This window comes from Dromiciops gliroides, chromosome 4 (assembly GCF_019393635.1).
Source record: "Dromiciops gliroides isolate mDroGli1 chromosome 4, mDroGli1.pri, whole genome shotgun sequence".
Taxonomy (NCBI): Eukaryota; Metazoa; Chordata; class Mammalia; order Microbiotheria; family Microbiotheriidae; genus Dromiciops; species Dromiciops gliroides.
The window spans coordinates 314,269,383-314,283,976 of record NC_057864.1 but is presented as its reverse complement, the minus strand read 5'-3'; the positions used below and the strand labels follow the sequence as shown (position 1 = coordinate 314,283,976).

Below are 14,594 nucleotides of genomic sequence, written 5' to 3'. Positions count from 1 at the left end.
TGCTGATTGCATCAAACTCCTGAAATTTCAGGACTTCTTTTATGAGCTTCCTTCATAGTCACTCCAAAGTCTAACCACAGAGGAAAAAGCAAGTGTATAAAGAACCTCCATTGTCCACTCTATAGTTTGAAAGTATATGGACAGAACATGGGTCTTATGAGTCAGCACACAGAACATAATAACATTTCAAAATGGTAAACCTATTCCATTGAACTGTAGACCCCAGCTTTAGAAAAAAATTCTATAAAGTGGTTATTATCATCCAAAGCAATGTCTGTTAAATCATCTCGATATAAATGTGGTTGAATTAAACTGGAGTCTTTGTTGACATAATAACTCCTTTTATCAGAAGAGTACTTCATTAGCGAATGCTGCTTATTAAGACTTCATTCATATCATAAGAATTTTCATGACTGGAATTTACGTGTCAGGCAGAACATGTGTAAGGCTTTGAATTGTTTAATCAAGGTAGATCTGTGCTTTGTTTAGGAGGGCAATATTTCTTCATTTAGTATGAGTATTGTTAAGAAGTGTTGGGTCTGGGGCAGCTAGGTGGCACAGTGGATAAAGCACCAGTCCTGGATTCAGGAGGAGACTTGAGTTCAAATCTGACCTCAGAGACTTGACACTTAGTAGCTGTGTGACCTGGGCAAGTCACTTAACCCCCATTGTCCCGCCCCCAATAAAGAAGAAGTAGTATTGGGTCTATGACTGTGTCAGATATTTCTTCATCATCTGGGTGGTAATTTTTTTTTTTCCTTCTCCTTGTGAGTTATTGAGGCAACATATACTGTATTCAGAGGGATGCATCATGATATGGTTACCTCTTGCCCATCAGTCTGCCAATCAGCAAGCATTTATTAAGTGTCTGTTATGTGCTGGGAACTGTGCTAGATTTGGGGGATAAAAATGCCAAAAATAAAATAATCCCTACTCACAAGGAGCTTATATTCTGACAGGAAACAACAAAGACCTACGTAAGTATATGGAAAATAAATACAAAGTAGTTAGGTAAAAGGTAGTTTGAAAGGGAGGGTGCAAAGAGGTGAGGAGATCAGGAAAGGTTACACAGTAAAGATGATGCTTCAGCTGTGTCTTAATGTTAGAAAAGGATTCTCTGAGGCATAGCTGAGAAAGAATTACTTTCTAGGGATGAGGAACAGCCAGTGCAAAGGCATCGAGATGGACGATGGGGAGATGGACTGTTGGATGTGAAATACACAGAGATCAGCTTCTCTGGATCTCAGAGTGTGGGAGGGGGATTAATGTGCAATGAGACTGAAAGATAGCATGGGACTAGGTTGTGTGGGACCTTAAAATTTAGCATGGAGTTATATTTTTGTTATAATGGAATTATGTTTTTGTTACCACAAAAACTACTATGTGAGTATTTGGGTACATATAACTCCTGCCTTTTTGTTTCTGCCTTCATTCAGGATATATGCTTAGATATGAGCTCAGTAGGCTAATGGGTATAGAAGTTTCATGGATTTTTGTAGCATAATAAACAATAAATTGTTTCCCAGAATGGCTGGATCAAATCACAGCCCTACAAATATTTTATTATTATGTGTCTTCCCACAACTCTTGATTGTTGATTGATCTTTGCCAGTTTGAAGGATAAGAAGTTGAAACTAAGAGTTTTTAATCAGCAGGTACTATTTGAGAAAGTGTCACCCTTTAGAAATACTTCAGTGAGCCAAAAGTTGTGTTGACTTAAAGGTCTCTTTGGGAATTAATTTCACTACCCACATAACAAATCTTTAATGGATAGCAGACTTTTATTAAGTGAAGACGTAACACAGATACTTTTCAGTTTTTTAAAGTTGCTTATCATTTAGTAGCTTCACAGAAGTTCTGAAATGGCTATAAAATTAATAATTTGAAGGCTGTCAGTGATCATGAGGCAATAAATAACCTTTTTTATTTTTTGGTTCTTTATTGGAAAAAAATAATTACTCATTTTTTTTTGCTGCTACCTCTGTTTCTTGAAAGGGATTTTGCCTCCCCAAAGAATTGATGGAAGAGTCTGCAGGAGAAGGAGCATCAGAATTCCATGACTATGAAGGAGGTGGAATTGGAGAGGGTGAAGGCTTGAAGGATGTGAGTGACCAAATAGAAAATGAAGAACAGGTAAGTGGTGAGCCCACTCTACTCCATGTTTCTTTCTATATAGGTAGAATTAGGGGAAAAAAAATAATGTTTTTGCTAGTCTCACAGGGAATTCTATCATAGATTACTATCTATGCATTTGGAAAAAAAAAAGAAATGAGCTTTTTTAAAATGTTGGAGCTTATCTTTATTGGGAATCTCAGTGGTTTGGGGTTTTTTTAAAGGAGAATTTTTTTTTTCTTGATCTTAGTTCTTTTAATTATGGAAAAACTTGGCCAAGCTAAAGGACGTTGTGTCATAACCTTTTATGTTATAATCCACAATCCAATAGGGGAGAAAGGTGCTTAGTTGGCATGTAGCCTTCTGTTACTAAAAGCTCTTTGCTAAAGAAACATTTATTTTTTTTACATTCTGGAGTTCTCTGTCTTCAAATCAAGACTTCATTGTGGAAAAAAGTTTTCATATACTTTGGACTAAACTCTTTATTCCCACTTCAGCAGTTTTCTGAATTGGCGGATATTTAGTAGTACGTAAACTACATCTATGTTTACCAAGAGTACTATAGAAGTTTGCTAAGATACTGAAATTATTTTGTTTAATAGTCTTTGACTAGACTCAGACAATGTGGTATAATGGATTGTATGCCAGGGTAAACTCAGGAATACCTGGGTTTGAATTTTACTTCTGTTATTTTGTAGCTGTTTAATTATGGGCAAACTACTTAGCCTTTGAGTACCCAGGCAACTTTCTCCACAGAAGGGGTTTCCTGGAGTGCTGAAATTACAGGTCTTTTCCCTTCTACCTCTGCTCCACCAAAACAAGAAAAGGAAAAAATACTATAATTTAGTGGTTGGCAAACTGGCTTATAGGCCAAAATGCAGCCTCTTCCTGTTTTTATAAGTATGAGCTAAGAATGGATTTTTTAAAATAAAATTTTATTGTATTGAAACATGTAAAAATCATCGTTAGCTCACCATCCTAAAAATAAAGAATCAACAGCAGCCTGATTTGTCCTTCAAGCAGTAGTTTGCCAATGGTTGCTCTAATCATACTCATAATTGTCAGGCCAATTTTTTCCCAGATGGGTAAAAGTGTTTTATGTGATTGAACTTGGAATTTAAATTTAAATTAAATTTCAAGCAACAGTGAAGCAAAATTAAATAATGTTAAGTTATTCATCAGTGTCTTCAACAATGTTATTCAATATAGGTAGAGGATAGTCACCAAAAGGGTCAAGAAAAAGAGAAAGAGGACCCAGACTCAAAACCTGATATTAAAGGAGAAGATAATGCCATTGAAATGTCAGAGGACTTTGATGGGAAAATGCATGATGGGGAACTTGAAAAACAAGGTTTGGCACTTTTGAATACTGTGGACCATGTATCACTTTATTCTTATTTTGGGAAAAAAGATAAAGTACCGTCCAAGAAACTCCATGCTTTCATTAATCTAATCTATTAAAACAAGTTGCTTCATAACAATATGTATATTGTTTGAATTAGATTTGGTTCAAGAGAATTTTAGTGTAAGCAGCCTCCTGTCCCTAGTGACCTCATATATCTGCTTATAAGGTGGCTTCTTTAGTTTTAAAGGGCCTCTGATGTAGTTGTGCTTGCCCAAAGCCATGAACTGGTCACCAACAGGACCACCAATGGCAAAGCACAATATATTGCGGTACAGATTATAGTGGGGTGGGGGCAGCTAGGTGGCACAGTTGATAAAGCACCGGCCCTGGATTTCAGGAGGACCTGAGTTAAAATCTGGCCTCAGACACTTGACACTAATTGTGTGACCCTGGACAAATCACTTAACCCTCATTGCCCCACCAAAAAAAAAGAAAAGAAAAATTACAGTGGGCATATGTATTTATTGGGCAAAAAGAAAGTGGGTAGGGAAGGGATCCAGCTCTGGCAGAAACGAAAGTTACTATTTAGATTATAGCCTCATAGCATTACGGCTAAAAGGAAACTTAGGTGGTCATCTAATACAAATGCTTCATTTTTCAAATAAGGAAATCGAGGACCAGAGAGATGAAAGGCCTTACACAAAGTTACCCACCAGTAGCAGGCAGAATTAGAACTAAAACCCAATTCTTCTGATTCATTTCACAGATCTCTCTACTATACCAAGAGACTAGTCTAAGGCTTTGTGTAAATGGAGCCAATTGTTTAGCTATTAGGTAGACACTACATATAAATCCCTTTTTGTCTGCCATGGAGAGATTCTATCTTTTTTGTGAATAGGATCTTTCACGATCTGTCTTTGTCTTCTTGCCTGCATTTTCCAGTGTGTTGGGATATGTCTTATTAAGCTTAATGCCTCTCCCCTTTCAGAAGAGGATGATGAGAAACCTGATAATGAAAATGAACTGGATAAACAGATGGGAGACCTCAATGGAGAAGAAGCTGAAAAACTAGATGAAAGGCTCTGGGGTGATGAGGAGGAGGAGGAGGAGGAGGAAGATGAAGATGACAGTAAGGCAGAAGAAACTGGACCAGGAATGGATGAGGTAATTTTTGTTTTAAGGGGGAAAAAATCAGTAAAGTTTCAGGGTTATAGCTTAGTCAATTTTATAGGTCATACAAGAGATAATTTTTTGGCACTACTATTTTCTTCCTTATAAACCTTTTTTTTCTTCTTTTTATGCTTTTTCCATTTCCCTTCTTTTCCTTTTCCTTCTTTGCTACCTGCCTCCAAGATTTGTTAGTTTCATTGGTTACATTCGGTGTTTGTTAGTGAGATAGCCCCATGGGTAAAGCTGTGGATTATGAATTAGGATTAGGAGGGGAAAAAAAAGATTAGGAGAAAGGGAGAATAAAAGCCTTCTTTGACAAAAATTCTTTAAGGGTGGACTCTGTCAGTGGCCACAAAATTCCTTCAATTGTTTTGGTTATTCCAGATGTGTAAAATGATGGAGCTGGGAAGATCTCAGAGCCATTTGGTCCTTGTAATGATTTAGGGTAATAGTTTAAAATTTATTACCTGAACATGGCACTTTGCATATTGTTCATACAAATATCTCTCGGTACTGGTGTTTGGATCTACCTTGATTGTTATTCTTCCAGGCATTCATGGTCCTTTGTGGGCTGTACATTTCTCTACAGTATGATTAAGAGAAAATTGCGAAGTCTAAGAAATAAATTGTTGTGTAAGCTGTTTCTGGGATTGGGTATTAAGGTTTTATGTCTATACCCCCAATTACACACTTTCTCCACTTCTTTTTTCTGTTAAGGAGGATTCTGAACTTGTTGCAAAGGATGACAGCGTGGATTCAGGCAATCAGAACAAAGATCAAAAGCAGCCAAGCAAACAGGAAAAAGAAGGAGAGGCAGATGATGATGGACAAGGCAAAGAGAAAATTCACGAACAAATAGATGAGGTAATAAGAATTTCTAAATAAATCCTAGATATAGTGGCAATTAATTGCAGAGATAGATAACCTGATGAAAATTTCTTCTTGACCCTAAGACTTTTTGAGGTAGGAAACCTCATTCTTTTGTGATCTAAATTGTGTCCACTATCCTGAGTGCATGTGGACATCACAATAAACAAAGCACAGTTCTTATAGACATTATTGCTGAGTAATATGGAATGGAACTGGAGCTAGTGTGGGGGCTAAGATGCTTCTCCCATCTCTTTCTATTTGATTTTGGGAAAGCCTGTGCCTCCTGGCCCTTAGGTTCTTCCTAAGAATGTAGGTTCCACCGGTAATTTTCTGTGTTTGTTGGCCAGTGTTAGCTTGAATCTTGGAAAAAGACATTATATAGATAACTCATGTGCAAACCTGCCATTAACCCATGATGCTTACCCTCCACAATTGTTCATGTCCCTTTCCATCCACTTACCATCATTCCAGTTAACATGTAAAAGAATGTGCAAAATGGATACTTAATAGTATATATAGGTAACTGCTTACAAAGGAGTAGAATATCTATGAAACTTAAAGCCTTATTAATGCTTTAGTGCTAAAAACTAAAATTAATTCTCTGTGGTTGGTCACTGAAGAACCCTACACAGAAAGAGTTTTGAAATGACAGCATGACTGTTAAAATCTTTGCTTACTGTGATAAGTTGAATAAACCAATTAATACCTAGGGACATCATATAGCAGACTTTTCTTTTTTCTTTTTTTTCTTTTGTAGGGCAATGAGGGTTTAAGTGATTTACCCAGGGTCACACAGCTAGTAAGTGTCAAGTGTCTGAGGTCAGATTTGAACTCAAGTCCTCCTGAATCCAGGGCTGGTGCTTTATCCACTGCACCATCTATGTGAGCTCCATGGATTAGTCTTGCATGAAAGCATATTGCTTTTAAGAATCCATTTGATTGGGAGGCAGGTAGGTGGCGCAGCAGATAAAGCACTGGCTTTGGATTCAGGAGGACCTGAGTTCAGTCTGGCCTCAGACACTTGACACTAGCTGTATGACCCTGGGCAAGTCACTTAACCCTCATTGTCACACCCCCCCCCCCCCAAAAAAAGAATCCATTTGGTTCAGTAAACATTTATTAAATGCCTACTGTATCCCAGGTACTCTTCTAAACTGAAGACAAAACAAAGGAAATAACCCCTTTACTCTAGGAGCTTACATTCTAATGTAGTAAGATACCTAAAGATATTTCTTACTACATTATTCTCTTTGTTCCACTCTGTCTAATAGAGGGAATATGATGAAAATGAAATGGATCCTTATCATGGCAACCAAGAAAAGCAACCTGAACCGGAGCCTCTGGACCTTCCTGATGACCTGAACCTTGATGGTGGAGAAAAGAGTGATGATGAAGATAAAGCTGAAGAAGGAGGTACCAACAGAAGCTGCTTCAGTGTTTGGAACATGCTAAAAATGTTGGAGAAATAGATTTTGCTTTCTCAAAAAAAAATCTTATAAATTGAAAAAAGAAAATTCCATCAGACATAGAAACTAGAATGGAGGTCAGACTGGAAATCATGGGATCAGAACAGTTTGAAATGATTGGCTCTGTCTGTTGGCTCATGGGTTTTTTTCCCCCCACTTGAAGTACACAGCACTTTATTCCTATGTAAAAAGCAGTTTATATAAGAGTAAAGTGTATATAGAGAGTATAGGATAGTCTATATAAGTAAAGCTCATTAACTGGCTGGTGTCTCTTTAATTTTGTTATTTCACATTCTTTTATTGATGTTCCTTCTAGCCACTTTCTTTTTTTTTTCTAAGCTCTTCTTATAACATAAGCCTGTGTTCTTTTTTTCCTCTCAATTTTTTTCTCTCTCAATTTATGTTCATGTACATGGACCCACAATATCATAGTCTGGAATGAACACATGCTCTCTGTATTCTCAGTATATGCTGATAAAGCCTGACAGCAGCTATTTATGCTGTAGATACATAATTATAGATTGTCGTTGTGGGAAGGGATCTTACAGATTATCTCCAGCTTCCTCATTTTACAGATTAAAAAACTAAATCCCAGAGATACAAAGTTCATGTGGGGCAAAGAGCTAGGGACTTGAACCCAGGTGTTCTAAATTTTTATGCTTTTTCCATCTTACCATGCATTCTTGGGTTACCTCTTTGTTCTGTGTCTCTCTCAGTAGTAGGCATGAGTAAGTATGAGCCTACTTGTCTACAAAGTATCATGAAGTTTAGTGAGGCTATTTGACATGTAAAATTCCAAATTTCTGAATAGAAAAGTATCACATAACCTTTAGTGATTTCCTTTAGATATGTAGTAGTCTGCATTGACATTTAAGTCTTTCCAGATGAATTTGCCCAGGGAATGAGAAAGCAGCATTCTGTTGCAGGTGCTTAACAGAGTAAATGAAGGGTTGTCACAAAACATTTTAAATATATAGGGATAGCTTTCATTTGAATTCATGCTATAAGTTCTACATCCATTGAAGAACTTTCAGTTCTTGTGTTCCCAAGGTTGATATGGAAGACATTTAAGCTAGTTTGATTTTTCTTCTGTGTTCCAGAACATTCTTTTTCATTGTGAATTTCTGAAACTCGCCCTTCCCTTTTTCACTCTTCTCTCTCCAGAGGTGAATCCTCTTGAAATAGATGAGAAACCAGTGGACCCAGAAGAAGCTGGTCATGGAGCTGAGGAAAAAGAACAAGATGCTATTCCTGACCAGAGTGAGGAAGGTCAGGATCAAGGTGTGCCCGAAGAAGGAGCATCCGAAGATAACAAGATGGAGGAGGAAAAAGAGACAGAGGCAGGAACTGATGCTCAAGAGGAAAATAATGTTGAGAACTCTGAGGAGAATGCAGCTGAGGAAGAGCAGCAGCACCAGGAGGATGAGGACAAAGAGGCCAGCAAGGAAGCCAGCGAGGAGAGTGGAGTTCCCACTCACGAAGGCCTCCAGCCTCAGGTGGGGTGTGATGATAGCAAATTGTTCTTCCTCAAAATGGAGAAGGCAAGAATCATCTCCTTTTTGTTGGAATACCTGTTGGGTGGCATGGTTAGAAAAACAACCTCACTTACATTCTTGTGATATATTTAATAGTTTAGCTTCTGCTCCTCAGACAGCATGGAACAGAAAAAAAAAAAAGAACTGGATTTTGGGTCAAAGGATCTGGGTTCAAATTCTGACCCTGTTCAGTATGAAGTTGAGTAAATTGACCTCTTTAGGCCTTGAGTTCTTTGTTTGTTAAATAATGGGGTAGGATAAGAAATGACGAGACATTTTTCTACCATGTAAAATGATGGGGTTAGACTAAATTGATCTCTGAAGTTACTTTCAGTCTAAACTCGTAATCTGCTTAAGCGCTGTCCAACTGGGGACTTGAGGAAGACCCTACCATAGTTAGTCACCTTTGTGATGTGGCTATAGCCTACTCCATAGTTTTGTGATATTGCTTACATTGCCTCCTCTCACGGTGCTAATCATTACATTCACTTTGAACCCAGGAAGAGGAAGAAAAGGAAATTCCAGAAATGGATGAGGAGGTGCCTGAAGTCACGGAGAGGAAGGAACATGAATCCTGTGGGCAGACGGGAGAGGAGAACCTACAGAGTGAGATTGCTGTTGAGGTAGCTGGGGCTGCATCTGAGAAAGACCAAGCTAAAGAGGTGATTTGGAGTTTCGGTTAACAGCTCAAGCCTATTCTTAACTTGGTGGTTGACTCTTCTTCCCTCTCCACCTCCCCTTTTAAAGAAGTCTTGGTAACGATTAGGGTGTATGATTTTTTTTTTCTTTTCTGGACACTGCACAGTTCACCTTTGATTGTTCTTCATATGTATTTGTCCTACAGAGAAACCTATAGAAGAACATGCATTTAAGAGATTTGTTTTACAAGTTCCAAGGGTTATTGGGATGATGGTTTTGAAGAAATGGCTTACTTATTTTCTTAAATAATTCTCTAGGAGAGAGATTGAAATTAGGTGTCCTACACTGATATATGTGTAGGAGAGATGCCTTGTTTTGACTGGCCAACAGTTTTGCAGACACCTTTAACTTTTATTTTTATATCCTAGATCATGAGAATGGAAGGTCAATGAATGTTAAATTGTTGTTGTTGTCTACTGGAATAAATTGTTGATGAGTTCTTCTTGCCTTGGTCCTCTTTGGCCTTGGGTTTTCAGGAACATAGGAGTGGTACTGCAGATGCAAGGCAAGCAGAAGGCCATGAGTCCAAGCTGATGTCCCGGTTGGCTTCTCAGAAGCAGAGCAAGAAAAACACACAGGTCTTTTTCTGGTTTTTGTTTGTTTGTTTGTTTGTTTTCTTCAACTAGTGTATAAACTTTAGAAAAGAGAATTTGTAAACAAGACACCAGGACCTGCTTCTCTCTCCTCCTCCCTTCTCTTTCTGACCTTGGCCTCCATAAGTCCTATATTGGAAAAAGTAGAAATTGCTTTCCCTGGTAGGACCATCTTGTTGGGAATTCCTCCCCTGCAGCATCATGGTTCAGGCAGGAACCGTGCCACATTATCTTTGTTTCTTCCTCACAAATACCTATCATGATGTTTTATACTTTGGCTGCACTTTATAGATCTCTGATTTTGTTGCAGATGCCTTCTACTGATACAGATCACAGCCTGTTGATAATTTCACAGGTGATCTCTGATACTAGCTGTGGCCTACCTGATGGTCAGCTTGGTATTGGGTGTTCTAAATTAGCTAGATTATCCTCTGATAAGAGATGTACAGTTACTCTCAGGCCTGTATTATGTTTGAATGTTAACTTGAGAGAGTTCTAAAATTTCCATCTATCAGGTGGATAATTAGAAGACAAATCTTGTTCCCAAGATGCTTAGCAAAACCAGTCACCTATGTTTTAATACATCCACAGAGTTTTAAAAGAAAACCTGGCCAAGCTGACAATGAGCGCTCTTTGGGAGACCACAGTGAGCATGTGCATAAGCGGCTAAGAACATTGGAATCTACCAGCTCGGCGGAGCAAGAAGCAGCCCAGCCCCAAACAAAAGTGGAAGAAGCTGATGCATTTGAACATGTTAAGCAGGGCAGCGAATCCCATGATGCACAGACCTATGGTAGAGTATCACTGGGTCATTGCCCTGATTGATGCTACACGCCTCTTTGTGAGCTGAGTCTGTGCAGTTTCAACGTTAACTTATCTTAATTTTAAACTTAGAGTTAAGGTATAAAATGATTCATGGATAAAAAAAATCTGCAGAAGGAGGTGCTTTTAATAGAAATTCTAATGTGAAGTGTATGTTGCAGTAAAGGCTGAAGATTTCTATACCTAATATGCTTTTAAAAATGCTTTTGTCATTTGAAAACAACCTCACTGAACACACTGTGTTCTTGCTGTTAATTAACCTCAGGTAGTTTGTTGCATATTCTCATTTTATGGATGGCACCTGCAGCATTGAAAGCTATGAACTGGAAAGAGAGGTTTTCCCCCTCAGTGAAAAGACAAGGCAGAATAAAGGAATGAATTAAGCCTAGCATCAAGATTCAAATATGCAGTCCCTTTTCCTAGAGGTCACCCCCCTACCCCTTTATGTAGCCATCTCTGCACCTGAGGAAGCTAGCCTAATAAAAACAGCTTATGTTTCTGTAGCACTTTAAGGCTAAGAAGATTTTCCTCACAATAACCTTATTGAGGTAAGCAAATAAAATATTATTCCCATCTTACAGAGAAGGGAGCTGTTAACTTGGCTATGGTTGGACACCTAGTCAGTATCCAAGAGTCCAGATTCAAACCTAGGTATTCAGATTCCAAAATTGGTCTTTTTGATGCTGAATCACACTGCCTCTCCTGTGGACTGATTAGTAAATAGTATGGATTCAGTCATATTTATTTGGCGTATATATTCCCATAGTGCTGATAAACTATTTCACTTCTTTGCATATCTGTAGAAAATAGTGAGGGGTAATTGTTATTTCTGTGCAACACGTGGACTCTGAGGCAGGTATTTTGCATAGCTCACAGTGGCACTAATAAATCTTGGAAATTAGAAATTAGAGGAGTATTGTGGTGCATCTTTACTTTCCCCCCAGTGATCTAGATGGATTTTGCTGCTTTGACTTTAGATGTGGCCAGCCAGGAGCAGCAACAGTCTGCTCATCCCCCCAGCGGTGAGCAGGAAGAGAACTCAGAAGATGCTCCTATGGAAACCGATGAACGACAAGAGGATCTCAAAACAGTAGATGCACAGGAGTTGAAGCCAGATGAAGTCAAATCTGGTACCTTAGCAACCCAAGGTAAGCCTAACTCCTCTTCTGCCCTTCTAAATGTATTCTGATATGCATTTCATGTCTTCTCCCATAGCTAGTTTGTACGTGATCACAAGACTTGGTTGTCTGTATCAGTATATTGCTGTTTGGGGTTTGAGTTCTGTATAGAGTGTTTGGTTTCTTCCTGATTTGAAGGAGGCGGGGAAAGCCCACTTTTAAGTGTAGTGAAAATCTGACTTCTAACTTTGAAGGGGAAAACTTCCTGTAGCACTCAGTTCCTGATTAGAAAGCTTTGGACGTGTTTATCTTGGGCTCATGCCAGTCATGGAGTTTATGTAGCTTAAGGAAGACACATACAACAGTTTGATTCACTTGATGTCAAATACTGTTTTTCCATATGGAACCTGAAGCAAGTTGATAACTAAGTGCCGCCTCAACCAAAGAACCAGAGTCATGTGTAGAATTCAGAGCTAGCCTGCAGTCAGCCCAGTAGGGTAATACTTAGTTCTCGCCTCTTGCTCCTTGAATAGGCAGCCTCTTTCTTCATTAAGTACTCAAGACAACAGTGGGAACAGCATCTTGGGGGGGGAGGGGGAGTTGGGGGAGGTGTTATTTTAGAATATAGAAGGAAGTATTTGCCATAAAGATGGCTAAAAGATGAAGAAACGTAGGGACAGTATTATATGGAAGTAAAGTTGGGGATGTTTGAGTAAGGTTATACCAGTTGGTCTCAGGCTCCTTTATAAAATAGGAGGTAAGGCCTTCTAATGAAGGAGTGTTGAAAGATGGGAGTCAGTAAATGGTGTTTTAAAGGGGAAAAAAAGATGGAATAACCACTGTTAATAAACCAGGTTTGGGTAGTAACATAGAATTTAATTAGTATGTTTTCATGTAACATTAGGTAATGATGAGACTGACATGGAGACACAGACAATCAAGTCAGAAGAAGACCAAGATCTGAGACCAGACAAATCACCTACCAAAATAGAAAATGAAAAGCAGGAGAGAAGTAGAGAGTCAACCATCCATACTGCACCACAGTACCTCACACACTCAACTCTCCAGGTATCAAAGTTCTTTAATAAATTTCTGATTTCAGAAGGTGCCAAAATGCTTTTTAATATGATTTTCAAATCCAATCCATTTAATACCAAATGCCTATTATGTGTAAGACACTGAGACACAGGACACAAACTAAAAATAAAATAGTCCCTGTCCTCAAAGAGCTTATCATTTATTGGGAAGATATAACATTATGCAAAGATAATTTAGGGAGAAAGAGAGCACTAACCACTGTGGAGATCAGAATGCTAAACTTGGGTTTGGAAGGCACCTTAGAGATGATCCAGCTCAATCTCACAGCATTAATTCTAATTATGAAGTTAAATTCAGTCTGTGGTATACAAGGTGACTTAGCTCCTATTGAGGAAGAGGTGCCCCATGCCAGGAGCACGGGGCATACCCCTCCCTGACTGGACTCATTTCTGGCTTTCTCTTCTTAGCACATTGTCAAAGATGTTGGGGAACTAAGGCAGGAGCTGGAAAGACAGCTGGAAGCATGGCAGAAGCAAGGGCCTGGACACCCGGATGAAGTAAGTGGCCTTCAGAGACTGACTTTAGCCAAACACCAGGTTATTGATAGGAAAAATGCTGAGATTTCAGAGGATCATCGATTTCAAGTTAGGAGGGTTCTTAGAGGTCACTTTACAGATGAACGAGAGTATGAAAAACATTTAGCTCTTACTGTGTGCTGGGCACTGTGCAGAATGCGGGGGACACAGGTAGAAAATCAAGAGAGGTCCTGCTTTCACTGGGGAACAGAACATCAAAAAGGGCTCAGGTGCAAGCTGCATGGCAGAGTCCAGGGGTCCTCAGAGTTCACCAGCCAGGTCAGGTGATTTCCCAAAGGTCTGACAGGGATGCCTTGTGGTGGGGCAGCCAGTAAGGACCAGGATCTTCCATCTTACTGGAAGGCCTTCCTATAGCTTGGTCTTCTCTGCCCAGCGAGGGGACGTTCTGTACCAGAGGTCACATCACTCGTAATGGCAGAGTAAAGAGCAGAGTTCTTCTGACTCTAAATCCAGAGATCTTTCCACTGCACTGTATTCCATGGGTTCTTCTCTTAAGACATCTCGACATGGATCACTTGTTTTAAAGACCTAAAAAACTTCATACCTCCTGTTAACTAGTAATAGGGAGCAGCAATGGCACAGATAAGTGAAAGCTTAAAAGCTTCATTTTATTCAGTTGTTCCAGCCTCTTTCCCCATTATACTTTTTATTTGAACTAAGAACCAGCAAAATTGATTTGTTCAGGCTGCTCTGATTTCTCTTCCCTTGCTTTTGATGGAAACACTCATAAAGTATGTAGTGGTCAAAAGGCAGCGGTGTATTAATGAGGGGGAGGAGAAGGAGGTAAAAAGAGTCCACCCAAATGTGACAGTCTTGATTAATCAAGGGAGGGTTGTCATTATTAATGACTTTGTTGGGATCTTTTTTAAGTGTTCTTCATTATAACCACACACATGCATGTGCTAATAGACTCAGTCCATTATATTAGTGGAAAAAACATGATGGTTTGGTGGCCAGAGGACTAATTTCTATGGTTAGTTCCTATAGATACTTTCATTTGCTTGGCAGCTTCACTTTTGGAAACGTCCATGATGAAGTGGTTGGCTCTTCTAGTATCAGCAGCCATCTACTAAAATTAAAGAAGGAATCTTTTATCTAGGGTGCTGCATTTGTATATGTGAATAATCTAGTACCTCCTCATATGGGGTTTTTCCTTCTCTCAGAATTCCATGGTTTTATATTTTTTTTTTCATGGAATGGAGTATTTGGGATAAGGAGAGCAAACAAAAA

The 14,594-nt window shown here is 38.9% G+C and overlaps 1 protein-coding gene across 1 annotated transcript in view; it reads left to right on the top strand.

The window, feature by feature from the left end:
* MDN1 (midasin AAA ATPase 1) overlaps window positions 1-14,594 on the top strand; it is a 173,275-nt gene that overhangs the window by 150,527 nt on the left and 8,154 nt on the right. The window contains exons 84-95 of the mRNA XM_044000235.1: window positions 1,996-2,133; window positions 3,322-3,463; window positions 4,446-4,621; window positions 5,345-5,491; window positions 6,769-6,910; window positions 8,128-8,459; window positions 8,999-9,160; window positions 9,674-9,775; window positions 10,382-10,583; window positions 11,590-11,760; window positions 12,635-12,798; window positions 13,236-13,325. Of these exons, the coding sequence (XP_043856170.1) occupies window positions 1,996-2,133; window positions 3,322-3,463; window positions 4,446-4,621; window positions 5,345-5,491; window positions 6,769-6,910; window positions 8,128-8,459; window positions 8,999-9,160; window positions 9,674-9,775; window positions 10,382-10,583; window positions 11,590-11,760; window positions 12,635-12,798; window positions 13,236-13,325 (1,968 nt within the window). The remainder of the gene's footprint in view (window positions 1-1,995; window positions 2,134-3,321; window positions 3,464-4,445; window positions 4,622-5,344; window positions 5,492-6,768; window positions 6,911-8,127; window positions 8,460-8,998; window positions 9,161-9,673; window positions 9,776-10,381; window positions 10,584-11,589; window positions 11,761-12,634; window positions 12,799-13,235; window positions 13,326-14,594) is intronic.